The sequence below is a fragment of the Semicossyphus pulcher genome, unplaced genomic scaffold (assembly GCF_022749685.1).
Source record: "Semicossyphus pulcher isolate SPU_LCO1_2020_fin unplaced genomic scaffold, fSemPul1.0.p SCAF_22, whole genome shotgun sequence".
Classification (NCBI taxonomy): domain Eukaryota; kingdom Metazoa; phylum Chordata; class Actinopteri; order Labriformes; family Labridae; genus Semicossyphus; species Semicossyphus pulcher.
The window spans coordinates 21,930,803-21,952,457 of record NW_027211696.1 but is presented as its reverse complement, the minus strand read 5'-3'; the positions used below and the strand labels follow the sequence as shown (position 1 = coordinate 21,952,457).

Sequence of the window (21,655 nt, the reverse complement as noted above, 5' to 3'; positions counted from 1 at the left end):
CTTCGTTTCAGAGTTCCTCCATGTGATGAACTTTTTATCTTCAAATGTCTTCAACATTTTATTTACAAAACAAACTTTTTTTAAAAACACAAATTCTCAGAGTCACAGACCGGACCACTCTGATTCTCTTCTGCTGTCAGGGGTCGCACCCTCTAGGTGGTGCTCTGCTGTCTTAAACTACACTATATTCACTGTGTGGAGGGTAAACATGCTAAAACGAAAGCTAACACTGGGGCTAATGCTAACATAAAATGTAAAAAATTTGATTCATAACACTCAAATGGATAAAATATGAAATTTGATGAGATTATGTGAATAGCAATGCTAACAATGTTATTTACAGTGCTACATTAGCCATGATGATAAGGGGGAAATTATATGCTAAAGCTAACTGGTGTACAGCTACAAAACATATTTTGATAATGGAATATCAGTATAAAGGTTTCTCATGTGTATGCTAACTGCTTCTATTGTTAACATGATTCAATGCTAACAACAACAAAACACGAGATTACTCTTGTGTGAGCTTAATAATAGCTATTAGCAATGGCAATGTTAAAATGTACTGAAGTGCGTTCATGGTAACACCGATAGTATTAGCATGATGATTGCTCATAATGCTAAGGGTAACGCTAACCACCTCCTCATCTCTCAGACAGCGGATGTTAAGCCCCGCCCACTTCCTGCAGACCCTGTTGCACATCGTTCAGGTGGTCGTCAGCTACTTCCTGATGCTCGTCTTTATGACCTACAACGCCTACCTCTGCATCGCTGTGGCAGCCGGCGCCGGTATGGGCTACTTCCTGTTCAGCTGGCGAAAGGCCGTGGTTGTCGACATCACAGAGCACTGCCATTAGCTAGCTGCTAATTAGCATCTGTTCATAAAGTTTGATTTTTGCTGATCACAATCGAATAAATGCTAACAAACACTTTCACTGTGTTAGCTTGCTAGCTAACCTGGGACTACGAACCCCAGAGAGTTAGCGGCAAACTGAGTTAGCGCATAAAAGGAGACACTAAATTACAAATATAACTCGGTAACCATGGTAACACCCTGCTTTAGGTTTACATGCACACTAACGTAGTTAGCAATTATTAAATCATAATTTTGCAGAAAACAATTAAAACTGTCTGGAATTTTTTTTTTTAATAAACATCCAGTTTTTTCGTTTTTTTATTTGAACTCCTGCTGGTGAGCGAGCCGGCCAATCGCAGCTCGGATCACCTCAGAAGTTTCTGATTGGCCAAAATCACATCATACTTATTTACCTTTTAGTGCCATGACAATTGGAGGGTTAGAGCTAGCTGCTGCTAGCCAAAACATTAGCAAATGTAGCTTTCATATTCAATCGTTCTTTTCAGTTAGCTTTGTTAGCAGCTAGCTAGAGCAACCGCTAGTCAAGTATGTAAACATTTATGTAGAAGATAATATATGTGAAAATGTTTTACAGATGTTTGATTTAAATGAAAAATGAGAAAATAACATTTTTATGTTTTTGTTTTGTCATCAGTTTCTACATTTTTCTTTTTAAACAAAAATCAGCTCCAGAATTCATCGACACACACAGCTTGATCAGCTTGTTCATTTTGAAATTTTCAACAATTTCAAAATGAATGTCGTGTTCAGACCATGCTCTATTTTCTTTTCTTTTTTAGAACTATAACTTGACTGTGAGCCAGCCAATCAAGGCTCAGATGTTTTACAAAACATCAAATTACACATGATTAAACCTTGATAAACTAAATATTTTAAAATACATTTTCGGAAAAATTTTAAAAACTTTTCTTTCTCCTAACGTGTTTTCTTGGCCACCGTCGGCCTTAAACCTGCTGCCTTAACGAGGCCGCTCTGACGACCTGCTGGCTGTGGAGGTCATGTTTGATCTGTGGGCGCTGCTGTTCATCCACACGTGTGTCCAGTGGTGGAAACACTGAAACTGTGGTCTGTGTTGTTGATGGAGCTCTGTGAGAACATGAGATGGTTTGTTTGGAAAGACCAAAAATTAAAAGCTGAGAAGTCAAAATGTCGACGGCTTCCTGACTTTAACATGTTTCTTTCTGGACTTCCACAGATGTTCTCCTGAATTATTGTGACGTTATTCTTATTGATTCAAACTGGGAGGTGGGCGGAGTTTACTTACTGGACCAATCAGGTTGCAGGGACAGAGTGCGCTTACTGGATTTGAATTCTGAACTAGTTTTGGATAAATGACTTTGAAGCAGAGCACAGCGACACTGTGTGTCCAAAAGTAAGAGTACAGTCATGTCCTCAGTAACGTAACAAGAGCTTTTAAGTGTCGTTCTGTGCGCCCCCCCCTCCTCTCAGCGTGAATCTGTCCTTTAAATGAAGTGATGAAACTGTCTGAAGGAAACTTTATCTACAACATTCAAGTGTCTGAAAATGTTTGAATCGTCACAAATGCTGGAATCGTAAAAACACAGAATAAACTTTATGAAAAAACTCATCGTCAGCTCGTCTGTTACCTTTAATACACATAATCATTCAGGAAACTATGGAGGCCCTGAAGGGTCATTTGGAGAGTAATGATAATCTTCTGAACTGATGAAAATGTTTACTTTTTTAGTTTTTGTTTCTTCATTTTAAATTTTTTCTTAAGGCCTCCTTATTTTTGATAAGATACTCCTTTATTGATCCCCAGTGGGGAAACTCGGGATAATTGTCCTTCCCCAGTTTTTTAATTGAGTAAAAATTACACAAAACACATGAGAGTTAAAGTCCAGACAGGAAGTACACAGTAAATGTATTTACACTAAATAATCAGGTACATTATAAATCAGTGTGAATGACGCAACATGCTGCGGCTGACCTGTAGGTGGCAGTAACGAACTCTTAGGCCTCCACTTTGCCGGAAATGAAGAAGAACTTCCGGGTAGAAGGTGACAGGTGGATGTTTTGCTGTGGGTCAAATCAATCAGGGACGATTATTCCTCTTTCAAAACATTTATCCCGGTATTTTTCCGGGACGTGGATGTGTTCAGTTTGATGACCCCTGATTTCCGTTAAACGGATCTCAGTCTCGGTTCCCCCGCACTTTGTCCCGCACCGACCCCCCAATGGCGTCCAGGCGACCGGACAGCTTCGATGGACTCGGCTTCCGCGGCCGCGATGACCCGCTGTACGGAGCGAGCTACCCGGTCAGAAGCGCCGGAGGCCCCGCGGAGCTGCAGCACCACCACTGGGTCACCACGCCGCCGGACATCCCGGGAAGTCGCAATCTGCACCACGGAGAGCGGACACCTCAGTACGACGAGTCACAGGGAGAGTCCGGAGGTCCTGGAGCCGCAGCCGGCTGGGACGCTCCGCAGCCGGGCGTACCGCCCGCCGGTAGGTCGCTGAGATGGAGGATTGTTAGCTGGCAGGCTAATATGACACTAAATTTAACAGGCTAACGGCTATGTTAGTTAACTGTTCATGTCAGGGTGACACGGTTAATTAGCTCTTATGCTCATGATAACGCGGGAACTGGATGGGACGAGCTAACGAAACTAAATACGTTATCAGTAAGCAGCTATTATGCTAACTGGCTATTAGCATGCCGTCTAATTATATTACACAAAGTAAACTGAACAGACTAAGATCTTTTCAGCTAACTAATGTCAACGACGTTAACTGTACAACTACACACAACTGTTAGCAGGCAAGCTAATGACAGAACAGGAGCTCTATGCAGCAGGCCAGTTGTTTGCTAGTGTTGTTCATTTCTTGTTGTTTCTCAGACATCGATGATGTGCAGGTGATGAAAGAACCTCCGTTGACACCGATTCGTTTGCTTAAAAATAGGTTTATTACAAAGTATCAGCATCGATCAGGCTTCTAGAGTACCTCGGAGACCTTTATGTCTGTCTCCTATGGTTGTAGGTATTTATTTTCTGTATTTGATGTCTTCATGGCTGTAATGCAGCACTTGTGTAAATAAAAAAAATATTGTTCAGAGTAGGCGGGGACCCCTTGTCCTTCAGTTTGAAAAGCGCTGATACACACAGGAGATATACCATTGTTTTACTTCTGCCTACTTAACACATTCCAGCAACTCACATCTCAAGTCAGATACAACACTTTTAAACTATTTAGCATTATTTGAATGCATCTTTTTGGCAATAGAACAATGTGCATGCTTAAAGTCTAACTCACAAAAATGACAGAAGAAAAATATTAATATTATTAATGATGATCTCTTCTTCTTTTTGCAGAGCAGCTGAATCGATTTGCAGGCTTTGGAATCGGACTCGTCAGGTTGGAGATAACGTCTTTTTATTTTCATAAATTCATTTGTTACAGAAAGTTTCATAATGAATCTAACATTCTTATAACATTAGTCCCAAAACAGTGACTGATGAGCCTGACAGTCAACACTGAGGGAACCCACCAAACGATTTTCACAATAAATGGCACTAAATCTTCTCCTGTGTGTGTGTGTGTGTGTGTGTGTGTCTGCAGCCTGTTCACGGAGAACGTCCTCGCTCACCCCTGCATCGTCTTTCGCAGACAGTGTCAGGTATCGCCTCACCTTCTGATCCATAACTGATCCATAACCACCTGATCTGCTCCTGATTGGCTCTCTGTTAAATTATGTAGAACTATGAATGTTAACATTCAAACCTGATAAACCTTATGATAAATCCAGCTGTATGTTTCTGACTTCTTCATTATTTAATCTGCTCTGCTCTCTGTCTGATTGGCTGTCTGTCTCAGGTGAACTACCACGCCCGCTGTTACCACCTGACTCCGTTCAGCGCTGTGGCTGTCATGTACTCCATCACCAAAGCTCAGGTAGAGTCACTGACACAGGAAATGCACTAAATTTAACACACATACAGATCATAATGCAGCAGCTGCTCATATTAAACAGCACATTTATAAAACATACATGAGGACTAGAATACATTTAATGAACTGTAATAACACATCAGGAAACATTTCATGAATGATCCGATGTTAAAGGAATAAAACACAAGTTATTGTTGCTTGTTTGTTCATGTTGTTGTTCAGGGTCCGAAAGCTCTGTGGAAGGGGATGGGCAGCACATTCATCGTTCACGGCATTACACTCGGCGCTGAGGGCATCATCAGCGAGCTTACACCGTTACCACGGTAACCAACCACTCTATTCACTCTACTGTACTGTCACTGTAGAATTACTGTAGTTTGACTGTGTGTGTGTGTGTGTGCAGGGAGCTTCCTCACAGGTGGAGCTGGAAACAGCTGGCTGGACATTTACTGCTGAAAGGGTCAGTTCCCTTCTTCTTCTACTCATTCATTTGTTTATTTCTTATTGTACTTCAAGAGCAAACAGCAGGGCAGCTTTATTGTCTGGTTGATTAAACATGTTCATCGTGGTCATCTGATCCTGATTGTCTTTAATCTGTCTCTCTCTCTCTCAGGTTAACAGCTGTGGTGGCTCTTCCTTTTTACTGTGCCAGCCTGATTGAGACCGTCCAGGTGATTGTTGATTAATGATTGAGCATCAGTGTAAAATGTTTTTTATGACCCGTCATCATGTTTACCTGAGGTCACCTTTCAGACTTTTTCATACACATTGTATTTACAGTATATATATACCGGTTTCAGTCCCGTCACTGGTGTCACATTCTGCACGACATGGATTTTGCGATACCGTCATTACCGGCATAAACACACACGCTTTGGTTTTTGTGCACACACGTTTTAAGATCTGTTCCCTCACATTGGAGCTAAGATATGTTCCCTCACATTGAGGCTAAGATATGTTCCCTCACATTGGGCCTCATTTACGAACAGTGCGTACGCACAAATCTGTGCTTGAACTGTGCGTACGCACGTTTGACGCACAAATCTTGGATTCATCAATTTGTTCTGACCTAAATTTCTTCGTACTCTGCGAACACATTTAGAACTCCCTCAGACCATGCGTACGCACAAACGATGAAAGAAATGTCCTCGGAAATGTTAACACACACCCTTTTAACTAAATGCAAATTATATTAAAACTTCATTTATTGGGAATAAAAAGGCTTTAATAGACAACAATAACTGAATTTACTAATGTATGGACCAAACGTAAATGCCGTGTCATCCTCATAATTTATTGTCATATAATTAAAATCTTCAGTTATAACAGTTGAGTTAGTTTATTAAGTTTACAATAGAGTGGACCATATGAAAATGTTCATATTGAAATGTAACACTATTAAATTGTTTATTGGCCTTGCTGGAAGATATTGCTTCCCGTGCACGCTCCGGAGCAGTGTGCCTTTTCTGGCCTCCACCTTTGTGCCTCCACCACAATTGTTTCTATTTCTGCTGATTTTTTCTTTTTTCCTTTTGAGGCCATCTTTCACGTTCTGTCAGCTTCTCCGTAACACCGCTCTCTTCATGCGGCACCAAACAGATGTCCTTATATGGAGAAATAGAGGCGTGGCAGGATGCTGATTGCAGATCGCGGACACGTGCCTGTCAATTTAGAATGGTTCTGATTTACTAACATACGCACGGTGGTGAGAACAAAATTGGCCGGTACGCACGTGTCGTAAATCCGACGGTGATTTTGCGCAAGTACTTATTTTTTGCGGAGAGTAAGAACATTTCTGCGCAGATATTAGTGAATGAGGCCCATTGAGGCTAAGATATTTTCCCTCACATTGAAGCTAAGATATGTTCCCTCACATTGAAGCTAAGATATGTTCCCTTACATTGAAGCTAAGATATGTTCCCTCACATTGACGCTTAGATGTGTTCCCTTCCATGTGTTCCGTCTCTACCTGTCTCTTCTTATCCCTACCTGTCTCATCCTGTTTGCAGAGTGAGATCGTGCGGGACGACGCGTCATCTGGGCTGCTCGATTGTCTGCGTGAAGGTTTGACTCGTCTGCTCGGTGTCGGAGCTCCTCACAGCCGCCGCCTGCTTCCTCTCAGCGCTCTGCTGCTTCCTGCCGCGCTGCACGCCATCTTGCGCTATGCCATCGCTGCATCCATCCAGCGGGTGGCGCTGTGGCTGCACCAGCGAGGCAGGAAACAGCGTGTGGACCCCTCCAACCCTCTGGACGCATACTTCCCTGAGCTGGCGGCGGCATGGGCGGGGTCTCTGGTGGCTGACGTGGTGCTGTTTCCTCTGGAGACGGCGCTGCACCGCCTCGGCCTGCAGGGCACACGCACCATCATCGATGCCACCGATGGCGTGGTCGCTGTGGGAAACGGCAGCCCGCTGGTCCTTCCTGTCAATACGCAGTATGACGGCTTCTCCGACTGCCTGCACGCCATCCGCCGTAAAGAGGGCGGGGCCGGGTTTTACCGTGGCTTTGGAGCGCTGGCGGCGCAGTATGCACTGCACGGCGCGCTGCTGGCTGCAGCCAGGACACTGCTGAGGCTGCTGCTGCTCGAGGGGCGGGGCAGTTAGAGGCATTACCATGGAGGCACAGCAGCGCTTCCTGTACAGGGCTCAGAAGGAAAGTTCCTGCATCGATCATCATGTCACCATGACAACAAAACATTTTCTCAGTTTGTCTTTAACTAGAAAACAAACAAAGATTTTGTCTCTTTAATGTGTCGAATGTGACAAAAAACATATAAATCAAAAACACACGAAGAAGAAAATAAACTTAATAAAACATCAAAAATATAATTACAGCAAAAAGTGATTGTTTAGTGATCATGTGACTGTTTAAAGGAGCAGTGCAACAGTTCAGCACACACACGCACACACACAAACAAACATTTGATCACCATAGCAACCAAAGGGCAGCCACCTTGTGCTGCCATAGCAACCAGTGCAAAAGCTCCAGTAAGTGTTTGAACTGAAATAAACTTTCTGTTTCTTCATCACGTCAGTCACATCTTTACTTCAGTACAGTGGCACGTTTAACCTAGCTTAGCATAAGACTGGAAACAGAGGGAAACTGTTAGCATAAATACAGAGCAACATTTAATCCATCAACACAGTCCCATTGACACGTTGATTCTTAAAGTTCGTCACTTCCTGATGTCACTTCCTGCCTGTGAACAAAACTTCTGGTGCTTGAGTGTCATCATGGCGACGCAGTGTCACTTCCTGTTCCAGCATGAAAGCGTAATCTCATGCCCCAGTGTTAATGATACTGATCATATTGTGTTAAAATACTCAGAGCTGATTGGTTGTCCACTGTCAGGTGTTCATCACTTTGCCTTTGAGTTGTGATCAACATGTAAACATCAGCTGAAAGCCAATCAAAGTGGCTGTAAACATTGTGAGCTGACAGCCAATCAGAGCGGCTGTTTGAAACCTGAAGCCACTTTTATTTGTATAGTTGTACAAAATTAGAAAAGCTCTATGTATTAAATAAATGTAGACTAAGTTATATGTCATTCATCTATATTTACCTTAATTAAAATATCAATTAAATTTTGTGTTGATTTTTCAAGATGAAAGTTTGCCTAATTAGCGAAACAAGGAAAAGTGTTCTTATTTAAAGTAAAAATCCCCGCGTCTGCACTTGTTCATGTTTGGTTGTTGTAAATGTTGAAACTTTGTGCTGTTGTTGTAAAATAAAATCTCTGAACACAAAATGTTTTTTTCTTAAACAAGAAAATCAGTGACGGCATTCTGCTTTAATTTACAGTTTACACTAAATTTCTATCAATTATTAGTACAAGTCAATACACAAACAAATACATGTGTGTATATATGTATACGTATATAGTGTTACAGTGTATGATCTGTATATATGTATACAGATGTAAATCATAACAAAGGCACCTAAAATATATTATACGTGGCTTGGATAATTAAATCAAAACGAAGTGTTAATTTAATTCATGAAAAGTTTAGAAACATTTTTACATTTTGTTTGTTTTTATTGTGTTTCTTGTAATCTTATCCCGCTTTCTTCATATCAATTTAATCAACAGGTTTCGCCTGTGACAATTTAGTTTTTATCAGATATTTAGAATTTAAAATCGTATATACATGTATATATTATTATATTTATCACATTTATTTTTCATTCACTTTATTTTCTTTATGTTATGTCGTTGAATATTTTATATTATTCATCTAATTTATTTCAGCTCTTTCTGCTGTTGTGTTTTTCAGCCGGAAACAGATTTCGTCCTCAGGGCGGAACCTTCATGCTGATGTCTGTTGTTTCCATCGGACTCTGTTCCTGGGCGCTGCTCCATGTGTTTTCAGTCTCGGTCCGGCCCAGTCACTCCCGTGTGACCGTTTCTGTTTGTTAGTTTTCACGATTTATCCGGTAAAATAATCTCTGGTTACCTAGCATGTCGGATGTCGGGAGTCTCGCGGCCGGCGGGAGTTCTTTGTTTTCTGGGTTCCGGGTTCTGGGACTCTATTCGAACCACGTGCCGCACGCGCTCCGGTACCACAAGAAGCACCGGGAGTTTTACGTGGTGACGGCCGTCGGTAAATGTTTCCACACGTACAATGTAAGAGCCTTTACCGTTATTTGTCTTTATATACACCTTATACATCAGAAGTTTTATATAATACGTGCTGCGCATATTTGTCCTCTGACGGCTGCCGTACATTCTCTAAACACGTCAATGCCAGCTGATCCCAACTCTATATTTTAATTTGAACATGTCTGTTTTTAGTGTATCTCCTGAATGTGAGCGGGACTCATTAAACCGTTATAGCACTTTGTTTAATCAGCAGCTGAATGCTTTAACGGAAGTCTGCAGTCACATCAGTGTGTTTATACACGGTTCAATGTTCAAATACAGTTAATATTTTAAAAAGAAAATATTACAGACTTTACATGATTAAAATTATAATCCATAATTAATCATAGTACACATATTTTTATTTAAGCGTGCTCTTACTTTGAAAACCTGCAGCAGGTAACTGTCAAAGGAGCTTCTTACAGTACTACTTTACTGCTCTGTATACTGAGTGAGAAATAACATGAGAAACAGTGTTTGTTCCATTGAGAACAGGAAGTGAAGCGTCCTGTCCTCGTGTTGGTTATTGATCAGCTGGTGTGTTCTTCACTCTCAGGTCAACAGGTTGGGGATCGTCGCTGTCAGTAAGTACATTCAAATGCTTTCAAAGCAAAGTCTCGATGATGCTGCTGAGAGTTCTGCTCTCTGATTGGCTGCTGGGTTTTGATATAATGTGGTGGTTGCCTAGGTAACAGCCTGTCTGATGACATTAGCTCCGTGGCAGCAGATAGGATGTTGGTGTTCGCTGCCGCCGGACGACTCATCAGCGCCTTCGCCAGGAACAAAGAGGTGAGAAAACTTTATGTAAAACGTTTGCTCATTTTTTTTACAGGGTTAAAAGTTTTAATCTTTTTCAAATACAGTTTCTGTTGAGGATAAATCCAGAATTTTTAAAGAACCAAAAAACGACTTAAAATACATAAAGTTTGTTCCCCCTTCAGGTGGTGATGCGTTACCATGGACACAGACAGGAAGTGCGTCTGCTGCTTCCTCTGGGTGATCAGCTGATCTCTGCTGACAGCGGTGGTGATGTCATCGTGTGGGACGTCCAAGGAGGGGGTGAGGGGGCGTGGCTTCACTTGCTCTCACCTGCCTCTTTATTTCACATGTCCTGTTACCCATCATGCCTTGCTCTCTGTCTTTAGACATCTACCTGCGGCTGCAGTTTGATCCCTCTTCCTTTGACGTGTCGGCCATAATGCATCCCAGCACTTACCTGAACAAGGTGCTGCTGGGAAGCTCCCAGGGTGCACTGCAGCTCTGGAACTTCAAGACCAGGTTAGCATGTTAGCATCCTAGCATCCAGGCTAACAGGTTGTTAAGGGCAAACAGCAAAACTGCTTTTATTTTGAAACTACTGTAATATTCAGACATGATCATGATTCTGCAGTGCACCTCATGGTGATGTCATAATCTATGTAATCTGTTAGTGATGACATCATTACATAAAGATGTGTCTTGGTTCAGGTGAGTGCAGGATGATCGTTGAAGTCATGACGTCTGTCACACCTGCTGCTCTTATTTTAGCATTTCTGTGATGGGACTTCTGAATGGGGCTGAACTCTCCCTCCTGCTGATGTCACTGTCAGGTTCATGAACACCTGTTTCAATGATGTACACTTTGATTCTGACTTATTGTTTTATTTTAAGTCTAAAAAATACTACAATAAGATTACTAAATCTTATAAACTAAACTAATTATAAACTTTTAAATTACTAAATACAATACCCATGAGCCTCGGCTGCAGTTGCCATGATTGTTAGCTCACCTGCGTTCCAAGCTCGATCAAAGAGACACCTGAAATAAGAAACAGCTGCTCTGAGGTCAGGTCACAATAATAGACATTATTTCATAAGAATTTGGTTAAAATAACACATTTCGATCATTACATTTCCCTGACAACATTACATTGAAATGATGCTGATGTCTGATCTGTGACTGTGAGCGCCGCCCCTTTGTATTTAGTTTGTTAGAAAGTTTGTCCGGTCTGAAACAACCAATCAGGGTTAGCTTTCCATGTAACTAGCATCACAGCAACTCAGTACCAACTAGCGTCATCCGGCTTCCACGTGACCTGTGTCAGCAGTGCACACGCAGAGGTTGTGTCAGTCAGGAGCTATGGCACTTGCTGTACATTTCCTGTACCTCCTTTGAATGCAACATGTGCTGCTAAAGAAGCAAAATGAAGGAAGAGCATGGAGGAGAAAAAAGCTCCAAAGAGAGTCCTGAATAAAAAGAGGGGTCAGACGAGTGGGAGTGTATGGGGCTGAAGAGCAGAGGTTGCCCTGTTCCTTCTTCACAGGTAACAGTAGCTCTTACAGTAACAGCTAGCAGTAGCACTAAGCTCCAACAGCTCAAGGTAAAAAGGTGGTCCACACCTTGAATCATAACTATAATGATAACTTTAGTAGTGTTCTTTTTGGAATAAACAGCGTCTCTCCTCTCCCTGTCTCTCCTCGGTGCTGCAGAGAGACGTTGTGCTGTGCGGCACACACACCAGTTGTAAAATGCACGTTTGGTGCAGCGCAGTGATGCAGACAGGCGAATGTTTTTTACATTGGAAGGCTCATGTTGCTTACTGCCACTTTGATCTCCAGCATCAAGAAAACGGAGCGCCTGTTGTAATGTTAACGTGTAGTTGTGTATTAAGTTTGTAACACAGTTTATGGTGTATGTATGTGTATATATATATATGTATGTATACTCATAACATTACTGTGATATTAAACCTGTTCTTTAACTTCGTTGTGTTTCAGTAAGCTGCTGTTCACGTTCCCCGGCTGGTCAGCAGGGGTCACTGTTCTGCAGCAGGTCAGTCACTCACACTGTCACACTGATCCTCCAGTCTGAGGGAAGACGTGTCCTGTATGTATAATAAAACAAATACAATTTAAGGACATTAGATGTTATTCAGGAGGTGCTTTTATTTTGAAGACACCTGCTTAAATATGTCTTTTTAGAAAACATTTGGTGAGCTTAAAAAACATGATTTCCCAGAGTCCTGCGGTGGACGTGGTCGGCGTCGGCATGGCGACGGGTCGCATTGTCATTCACAACATCCGATTGGACGAGACTCTGATGAGCTTCACACAGGACTGGGGACCAATCAGCTCACTCGCTTTCAGAACAGGTACAGGTGGCAGTCGCTCGCCCACTCCGTTCACTGCTACTCATTCTCACTCTCTCGCTCTCTTTCTCTCTGTGTCCATTGTTACAATGTTGCCAAAGCATCATGTTATTAAAAATTACGGCTGTCGATTGATTAAAAAAAAACAAAAAAACGCTTTTTTCTTCTTCAGACTGAAGCTTGTAATAATCAATATTTAAATGTAAAGTCAGGAAATGTATGTAGAATCAACAGAAAATAAATATATTATATTATATTTATGTTATTGGGGGGTGTTGTGGTTGTATTGGGGGGTGTTGTGGAGTACCTATCTAGTAAAGAAGTGCTAATTGAGGGAAAGACTTCCTGAAGCAGCTTGGTTGGAATCGGGTCTCAAAGACAGGTTGATGGTTTAGACGAAGATATAGAGAATTTAGCTCAGGAAGGTCAACTGGAGAAAAACAGTGTAAACATCAGGTGTGTGAGCAGCTTCCGAAGATACATCTGCACCAGGTAACGGCAGGAGGTTACAGAGTCTCTAATCTTTAGGATTTTGTCATTAAAGAAGCTCATGAAATCATCACTGCTGAGGCCTATAGGAATACTTGGCTCAGTGGAGCTGTGACTCTCTGTCAGCCTGGCTACAGTGCTGAAAAGGTACCTGGGATTGTTTTTATGTTCTTCTATGAGGGAGGAGTAGTAGACACCTCGAGCATGCCGTAGGGCCTTCCTGTATTTATTAAGACTATTTTGCCAGAGTAAACGAGACTCTTCTGTTTTGGTGGATCGCCACATTCTTTCAGATTTACGCCACATTTGCTTCGTTACGAGTTTCTGAGTCATACCATGGAGCTAGCCTCTGTCGTTTAATAATCTTCTTCTTTAAGGGGGCAATCGAGTCTCGAGTACTTCTCAGCAAACCTGCAGGACTATCAACAAACTGATCAAGCTGAGAGGGACTAACATTAGCATAAGAGCTTTCTGTAGGAAACTTTAACTTTAAACTTTATTATCCCAGAGGGGAAATTCTTTTTCACAGACTGCACATACATAGACTCCAAATAAACATTGACAAAGTAACAACCACTGTGCAAAACAAGGCAAAACAAAAACAAGACATGACACACTCAGCGGGTCTGTTGTTCAGGGCCGCTGTCACTGCAGGAATCAGGCTTTTCCCAAACCGAGCTTTCCTGCACCTTAAAGTCCGGTACCTGGTCCCTGAGGGCAGCGGGGCGAGGCGGTCGTGCAGTGGGTGTGTAAAGTCCTGTTCTATGGTGTTTGCAATGCGTGTGATGGCCCTGTTATTGCAGTCTGTGAGGTTGGGTGTGGGTAGACCAATGAGTTTTTGTATTAATTATTTTGTTTCGGTGACGTTGAGGTAGAGGTGGTTGCTGTCACACCATTGAGTGAAGTGTATGATGGTGTTGTGGTAGTCCAGGATGGAGTTGTCGTCTGTGAGGAAAGCGAGGATGGCTGTATCGTCGGAGTATTTGATGTAGGTGGTCCTGGCAGATGGGCTGATGCAGTCGTTGGTGTAGAGTGTGTACAGGAAAGGACTCTGCACACAGCCTTGTGGGGCTCCAGTGTTGGTGGTGAGTGCTGGTGATGTAGTTGAGCCTACCCGTACAGTGTGTAGTCTGTTGGTCAGGAAGTTATGGATGAGGTGGATCAGTCGAGGGGGGGTGTTGAGATGGTGCAGTTCTTGGATCATCAGATGTCTCTGGGTGGTATTAAAGGCAGAGCTGAAGTGAAGAGTATCCTGATGAAGCGGCCTGGGGAGTCCAAGTGCTGAAGGAGGAGATGCAACAGGCAGGCGACAGCGTCCTCCGTGCCCCTCTGAGCCTTGTAGGCAAATTGGAGGGGGTCCAGTTGTGGCGTGACAATGGGTATGATGATGTTCAGCAGCAACTTCTCCAGGCATTTCATTTTGATAGGGGTGAGGGCAACAGGACGATAGTGATTGAGTTCTGTGGACCGGGGCTTTTTAGGAACCGGGATTAGAGTGGCAGTTTTCCAAATGGTCCGACGGTATCGTGGCAGTCCGTAGATTTGGGAGAATACTGAGTGGAAGATGGGTGAGAGCTCCTGTGAACCGGTCTTAAGCACCCTTGCTGGGAGTCCATCAGGCCCTGGTGCCTTGCCCAGCTTACACTGGCTGAGCTGGCGCCTGACCTCCTGCTCGGTAAAAGGGACCGGTTCCCCTGGGTCCAGACAAGGGAGGGCTTTCAGCAGATCCTCGCATTCAGTGGAGAAGTCGTGAACATCAAAACGGGCGTAAAAAGCGTTGAGTTCTTTTGAGAAGGTTTCTGGGTCTGTTATTGAACATGTTTTGGATTTGGTTTCACATCCGGTTAAAATTTGGACTCTTTGAAACGCCTGTTTTGTGTTCACGTTGGCAAATTCTGATTCAAGTTTGTCTCTGTATTTCAGTTTTGCCTGAAAGATTTCATTTTTGATTTTCCTGTTTGCCATTTTTAGACCAACCTGGTCCTTACTTTTAAAGGCTGGATGGGGTGATCCAGGGTTTGGAGTTGGGATATTTCTTTATTGTTTCTACAGGGATGGTGGCACTGATACAGAAGTTTATGTAGTCTGTAATGGTAGACACTCTGTCATTCAGATCACCCTCAAGGATGTCCCAGACAGTGCAAGCCAGAGAGCCCTGTAGGTGGGTAATGGCGTCCTCCGACCACCGTGGGGCGCTGTGACATTGTGGTTTGTGCCGTTTCAGTTCCTGTTTGTACAGCGGAAGTAGGGAGATGATGTTATGATCCGCGAGTCCAAGCGGGGGATATGAATGGGAGCGAAATGCATCGGTAATGTTGCCATAACACAAGTCCAAGATGTTTACCCCTCCGGTGCGGGTGTTCACACACTGTTGAAATGATGGTAACACGGAGTCCAGAGTGTTAAAATCCCCCAATATAAGCAGCGGAGCGCCAGGATACTTCAGCTACTACAGCATAGCATTAGCATCCTTAGCTATTAGCTCCGCGGCTACCTTGATGTTAGCACTGGGGGCAACGTAAACACAGCTGACCACAACAGTAGGGAATTCCCGAGGCAAATAGTAGGGGCGGATGGACAGGGTCACATCTCCAGATGAGGTGTACACAGCTTACGGTGGGCTTTGATGTTGTTAGCCCATCTGTGGTTGATGTATATACAGACCCCACCACCACAAGTCTTCCCCGATTGCCCCGTTCTGTCTGACCTGATGACGGTGAAGTTGTCCAGGCTGACCTCGGTGTCGGAGACTGACTTGTCCAGCTAGTCTCCGACAGGGCGATGATCCAGCCAAGCCCTTCTGGTGTACCAGTGTACCCTACCTGGTGTAGGTTTTACCTTTTTCACTCGCTTGTTGGTTGGTTTTAATATCTGGCTGATCCTTCTGCTCTCGAACGGAAGAGAGCGTACAGAGTTGTTTGCGGTGTCAGCGTCCATCATTGTCATTTCCATCACTCATAGACTGATCAGACTTCAACCATCGAGACTAACCGAATTTAGTTTGACGACGCTGATTGGCCAAATTCACGTTGATATGCGCGTATCTTGCCCCAGCAACAGTCCCTGATTGGCTCCTAATAGATTCATAGATTCATATTTACGTACATATTAGATACAGAAACATACTTACATGACAGAACACTACAGTTTGTTACCATTGAATACATTTACACTGATGGATGTTGTGGTGGTGGTGAGTCCCTCAGGCTGGGGCAGGCAGAGACATATTTAGCTGCCAGAGGAGCTGCTGTCCCTTCACCAAGGACAACTGACAGTTTGTCCTTGGGGACAAGTTGACAACTTGTCACAGTGGAGGAGGAAGTGCATCTGTCTGTCTGTCTGTCTGTCTGTCTGACTGTCTCTCTCTCTGTCTCTGTCTCTCCCTCTGTCAGATGGTCCTCCCATCATGGCGTCCGGCAGCCCTCAGGGCCACATTGCATTCTGGGATCTGGCACGCCATCAGCTTGTCACTCAACAGAGACATGCCCACAGCACAGCAATCGCCGCGGCAACCTTTCTGCACGGAGAGCCGCTATTGGTCACCAATGGAGCAGACAACGCCATCAAGGTGAGACAAACAGATGAGCAAACATGCAGGGAGGAGCAGGTACAGGTACTCCAAACTCCTGGAGAGGCTGGACTCTTCTCCAGAGTGGCCCAGGGTGAGAGGGTGAGGGGGCGGGGGGACACAAAGCCCTCCAGGGGTCTCTGGGAGTCCTGAAAGGGTTCGGCCTGAGGACTACATAGTTCTGCTGGGGGACTGAAAGGCCTTCGTGGGCAGTGATGGAGACACCTGGAGGGCGTGGTGTCTTCTTACTGGACCTCTGTACTCGTCGTGGATTGGCCATAACAAACAGCGTGTTCGAGCAGGTGACTCACAAGTGTACGCGTTACCAGAAGCCCTGTGGCACGTCCAGCGAGGGGCAGCTGGGGGGCAGAAGTTGATGCAGGTGTATCCTGCTGTCAGGCGAGCCGACAGGTAACAGAGGACACAAAGAGGCTCCTCCTTCACTATAACAATCAGTCCCTGTTGTCTTTGCAGGTGTGGATATTTGACCAGGAGGGGGGCGGAGCCAGGTTGTTACGGAGTCGCCAGGGCCACAGCGCCCCACCCACCACAATCCGTCACCATGGCAATGATGGAAAAAACATCCTCAGTGCTGGTAAATAAGCGAGATCTTATTGTATAAGAGATAATTGTTTCCACCCTGTTTGTTCCATGAAGTTCTGTTGTTACTTCTCTGAGCTGATTTTTGTTGTCGTTGTTTTATCTGTCCGAAAACGTAAATGTTTCCTTTTTGTTAAATAATAACCGGATGTTGTTCTGCCCCCTGCAGGTCAGGACGGGACATTGCAGGCTTTCTCCACCGTCCACGAGCGCTTCAACAAGAACCTCGGGCACGGTCAGTTCAGCCTCCCAACCAGACTCTGTTTTAAAAAATGTGATTTTAAGGATTTTCAACTCAGCGGCTGTGAGCGACCAACAAGGAGCAGTGCTAATGATGCTCTGAGTATCACTGAGAGACAGACAGAAGCAAACGATCATGAACAGCAGAGAAAACACAGGATGAAACACTTCTCTGTGTGTGTGTGTGTGTGTGTGTGTGTGTGTGTGTGTGTGTGTGTGTGTGTGTGTGTGTGTGTGTGTGTGTGTGTGTGTGTAGGCTCCATCAACAGGCAGAAGCAGCAGAAGAAGAAGAAGGGTCTGTCGTACGAGGAGCTGCGTCTTCCTGCCATCACGTCGTTCTGCTCTGGTTAGCTCTGACTCTGAACGCATTCAGAACTCCATAAATAAAACGTTCGATTTAAGCAGCTGATTCTCTCTGTTGATTGACAGCTGCTGCTCGCCAGTCGGACTGGGACGGTATCGTCGCCTGTCATCGTGGTCGCTTAGCAACCACAACGTGGAACTTCCACCGATGCACCATGGGAAGTCATCACCTGCAGCCTCCGGACACGCCCAGGAACACCGTCTCTACGGTAACGCCATCATCACACCTGTGTCTCTCTGAGCTCCTCCCACACATCCCCTGATGGTCACATGACTTCCTGTCTGTGTTCACAGGCTGTTACCATCACTTCCTGTGGAAACTTTGCTGTGATTGGCTCGTCATGCGGCCGTGTCGATGTCTACAACCTGCAGTCTGGCTTGCACCGGGGTTGCTATGGCGACAATGAGAAAGGTCTGTTCACCTGTTTGTCTGTGATTGTTGCGTTTTGTCTGTCTGAGGTTGACCCCGCCCCCTCTCTGTTCTAGCTCACAACGGGGTGGTGCGAGGCGTCGCCACGGATACCCTAAACCAGCTGACACTCACTGCAGGCTCTGATTGGCTGCTCAAGTTCTGGCGCTTTAAGAGCAGGAAATGGGAAGAGGAGCTGAATCTCTCTGCTGCACCAGCTAGCATGATGCTACACAGAGAAAGGTAGCTTCAATCAGTATAGCGGTACAGATAGCTAACAGTTAGCAAAGGATTGCATTGAGCCAGATGGCTAACTGTATTTTGATGTTTCATTCATGTTAGCGGGATGTTAGCGTTAGCGCTGGATAACTTCACGCTGCTGGTGGTCGACATAGAAACCAGACGGGTCGTCAGGAAGTTTTCAGGTCACCATGGCAACATCAACGATATGGTAGGTCCAGGACGCTAACGCAGCTAATGATGTTCAATATAAACTAACACACCCCCCTCCCCAGAGCTGTACACTTGTGATTGGCTCTCCCAGGTCACATGATAATAGCAGGTGTGAACAGGCCTGAGACTCTCCACAGTGCAAACATTGTTTATTTTATTTATCATTTCTTTCTTCTTCAGACTTTTAGCCCTGACGGTCGCTGGCTGGTTACTGTAGCGATGGACTGCACCATTCGTACCTGGGATCTCCCCTCTGGAAGGTGAGAATGGAACAGTCCGCTGTCTCTCTGCTGCTTCCTGTTTACTTTTCAAAGTCAGGAACTAAAACATGAAACTTTTCTTCTTCAGTCTCATCGACTGTTTCCTGGTTTCCATGGCGCCAGTGGCGGTGTCCTTGTCCCAGACCGGAGACTTCCTGGCGACAGCTCATGTAGACAGTCTGGGCGTGTACCTCTGGTATGAACCAATCAGCTCTCTGCATTTAAAACCCTGAGTCTTGACCAATCACAGCCCAGTGTTTCCATCAGATTGATTACTGATAGGCTTGTTCAACATGAGTGCGGCCTGCGCAGAATCGCCGCCTTGCCAAGCACATCACATGACCTGTTACATTGCTGTCCGACTGCGCGAGGCTTTGAAGTCTCACAGGAGCGAGGCTATCGCAGTTTTCAGGGCCAGGCGCCGCAGTTGCGCTCCACCGACCATACAACGCCGTGCATGATGGGAAACGACTTGCTCTGGTTTGAAGGAAGCGCCTACTCGCTGAAAAAAGCTTTGACACCCCCCACAAGGAAGTGATGAGACTTCTGTCTTATTCATTAAACTTGATGAAGTGTCAGACAGACACCAAACGCTTTTATCAAAGCACTCACACTGTGACGCTTTACTCACTCCTTATGAACGCTGCCTTAATAAACAGATCTGCAATTAAATAATATCAAAACCTCAATAACATATAATGACAACTTAATATTAAATCCAATTAAAATAATAACAACAAATGAAGACTGTATTCACATCAGTTCACAGTGAGCTGTTAGTTTCATAGATGTTGCACGAGGCGAGCAACGAGCCGGCAGTCATCTCGAACGAGCCTTATGAGTCACTGTCCGCTGCAGTATCCAATCACAGTGCAGCTCTCCTCCCTCAGGACCAATAAGAGCCTGTGTGGACCTGTGGGGCTCCGCCCTCTCCCAGCTGACTACCAACCAGCTGTGGAGACGCTGCCAGGGGTGATGGCGGACCAGTCCGAACAGGAAGTGACATCAGAGGAGGTGGATGATGGGTATAAGTCTGCTGAGCAGTTGGGGGCGGAGCTTGTGACCCTGTCCCTGCTGCCTGAGTCTCGGTGGAAAAATCTGCTGCACCTGGACCTCATCAAGGTGAGTCACACCTGCTGTGATGTCACAGAGACACCAGCTGTGACATCACAGATCGCTTATTTCATATATAATGTGGGCGCACAGATCAGAGGATTAAATGTGTAGATTCTTATAGCTAACTGCCATTAGCTCTGGGAGCTAGCAGGAGCACTATGCAGTGAAGGTCAAACACATGGGAGCTGCTGATTGGCCAGAAAGGAGTTCTGTGAATCTGCACTCGATTGCTCCTCCTCATCACCACGATGTGTCTCAGTGTATAATAATCGGAATTAATTTTCCATTCGGGTTGAATTCTTTTAATTTAAGCAGAGGGATTAAAACTTCAATAATTCAGATGAATTATTTCTGCCGTCAGAAACTCCTGATCTCACTGCATGTTTGTGTCTGCAGAGGAGGAACAAACCTGTAGCGCCTCCTGCTGCTCCGGCTGCCGCTCCGTTCTTCCTGCCAACACTTCCTGGTCTCACACCTCAATTCAAGTCGCCCACGGCAACCGAACAGGAAGCGAAGGTACGTCTTCTTCTTCTTCTTACATAATAATAATAACAATAACAATAACAATAATGATGATAATCCACCTGTGTGTCAGTCGAAGGTGCTGTGTTGGGGTGTGTTGCCTCAGAGGTCAGAGGTCAGCTCTGCTCTGGAGTCGTCTCTTCAGTCTGGATGCTGTGAGTCTCAAACATTTTGACAATAAATATTTTAATACGTCATTAATAATTCAGTGTTTTCAAATAAACTCTCTCTCTCTGTCTGTGCAGTCGATCGCCCGCTGCGGCTCCTGAAGGATTGTGGGCCGGCAGCACTCTCTGTTGAGCTCACCTGTCTGACATCAGACGGGGGCGGTGCCAGCAGCCTGCCGCTCGCCTTCATTCACATGATTGACAGCATGTTGGTCAGTGGGCGGGACTTTGACCTGGCTCATGCTTACCTGGCGCTCTTCCTGAAGGTCAGCCAATCAGAGCGCAGAGTCACTTTTACCTCATCTTCAGTCTTTTATTGTGAAAATCTCTAATTTTCCTGTGTTTGTTTTTCAGCTTCATCTCCGCTCGTTGTCACAGGACCCTGTTGCCATGGAAGCGTTGCTCTGCCTGTCATCCCGATTGGAGGCGGGGTGGGCGGAGCTACAGGCATCATTCGACCAATCACTTTGCCTGCTGTCGTACGCCAAAAGTGCCTTGCTGTGACACACACACGTACACACACACGTACACAGTTTTTTGTAATAAAAGTTTTTGATTCTTTGTTTGAGTTTTTTATTTTTCTTCTTCTGCAGATTTTTTGGTGTAAAATCTTTGATTTGAGTCTTAAAGGTTAAAGGTCAAAGGTCAGTGAGTTCACAGTAGAACATGACACTCTTATATAAACAGTGTGATGAGGCTGAAGCTCATTATTTGCAGTAAAACTTCACCTCATGATGCTTTCTGGGCTTTAAAAGTCTGTTTCCTGTTTTCAGAGTAAAAGCGTCACTTCCTGTCCCTCAGTGAGGAGCTGCTTCACTGTTAAATCACATCTTCAGCTGTGACTGTAAAAACTCCTCTGTGAGAAAGAATCTAATTCATTAGATGTAATGCAAACAAATAAAACTGATTCAG

At 44.6% G+C, this 21,655-nt stretch overlaps 3 protein-coding genes across 3 annotated transcripts in view; all 3 read left to right on the top strand.

Annotated features, from left to right (window-relative positions):
- Positions 1–2,456, top strand: part of slc31a1 (solute carrier family 31 member 1) — a 7,660-nt gene extending 5,204 nt beyond the window's left edge. The window contains exon 5 of the mRNA XM_069673936.1: positions 656–2,456. Coding sequence (XP_069530037.1) covers positions 656–857 — 202 coding nt within the window. The 3' untranslated portion in view covers positions 858–2,456. The remainder of the gene's footprint in view (positions 1–655) is intronic.
- Positions 2,457–2,903: 447 nt separating this feature from the next.
- On the top strand, positions 2,904–8,525 carry slc25a46 (solute carrier family 25 member 46). The gene is made up of 8 exons (XM_069673408.1): positions 2,904–3,346; positions 4,213–4,255; positions 4,460–4,517; positions 4,715–4,792; positions 5,012–5,112; positions 5,193–5,249; positions 5,403–5,460; positions 6,799–8,525. Exons 1-8 carry the CDS (start codon positions 3,076–3,078, stop codon positions 7,390–7,392), a joined length of 1,260 nt encoding a protein of 419 aa, XP_069529509.1. The 5' UTR covers positions 2,904–3,075; the 3' UTR covers positions 7,393–8,525.
- A 634-nt stretch (positions 8,526–9,159) lies between these two features.
- On the top strand, positions 9,160–21,304 carry wdr36 (WD repeat domain 36). The gene is made up of 22 exons (XM_069673407.1): positions 9,160–9,413; positions 9,985–10,012; positions 10,117–10,217; positions 10,370–10,487; positions 10,574–10,706; positions 12,186–12,240; positions 12,427–12,559; positions 16,438–16,613; positions 17,088–17,208; positions 17,383–17,448; positions 17,710–17,799; positions 17,883–18,025; positions 18,111–18,228; positions 18,303–18,468; positions 18,568–18,676; positions 18,859–18,938; positions 19,027–19,134; positions 19,829–20,060; positions 20,451–20,570; positions 20,650–20,731; positions 20,822–21,009; positions 21,098–21,304. The coding sequence occupies exons 1-22, from the start codon at positions 9,249–9,251 to the stop codon at positions 21,245–21,247; spliced, it is 2,682 nt and encodes an 893-aa protein (XP_069529508.1). The 5' UTR covers positions 9,160–9,248; the 3' UTR covers positions 21,248–21,304.
- Positions 21,305–21,655: the final 351 nt, after the last annotated feature.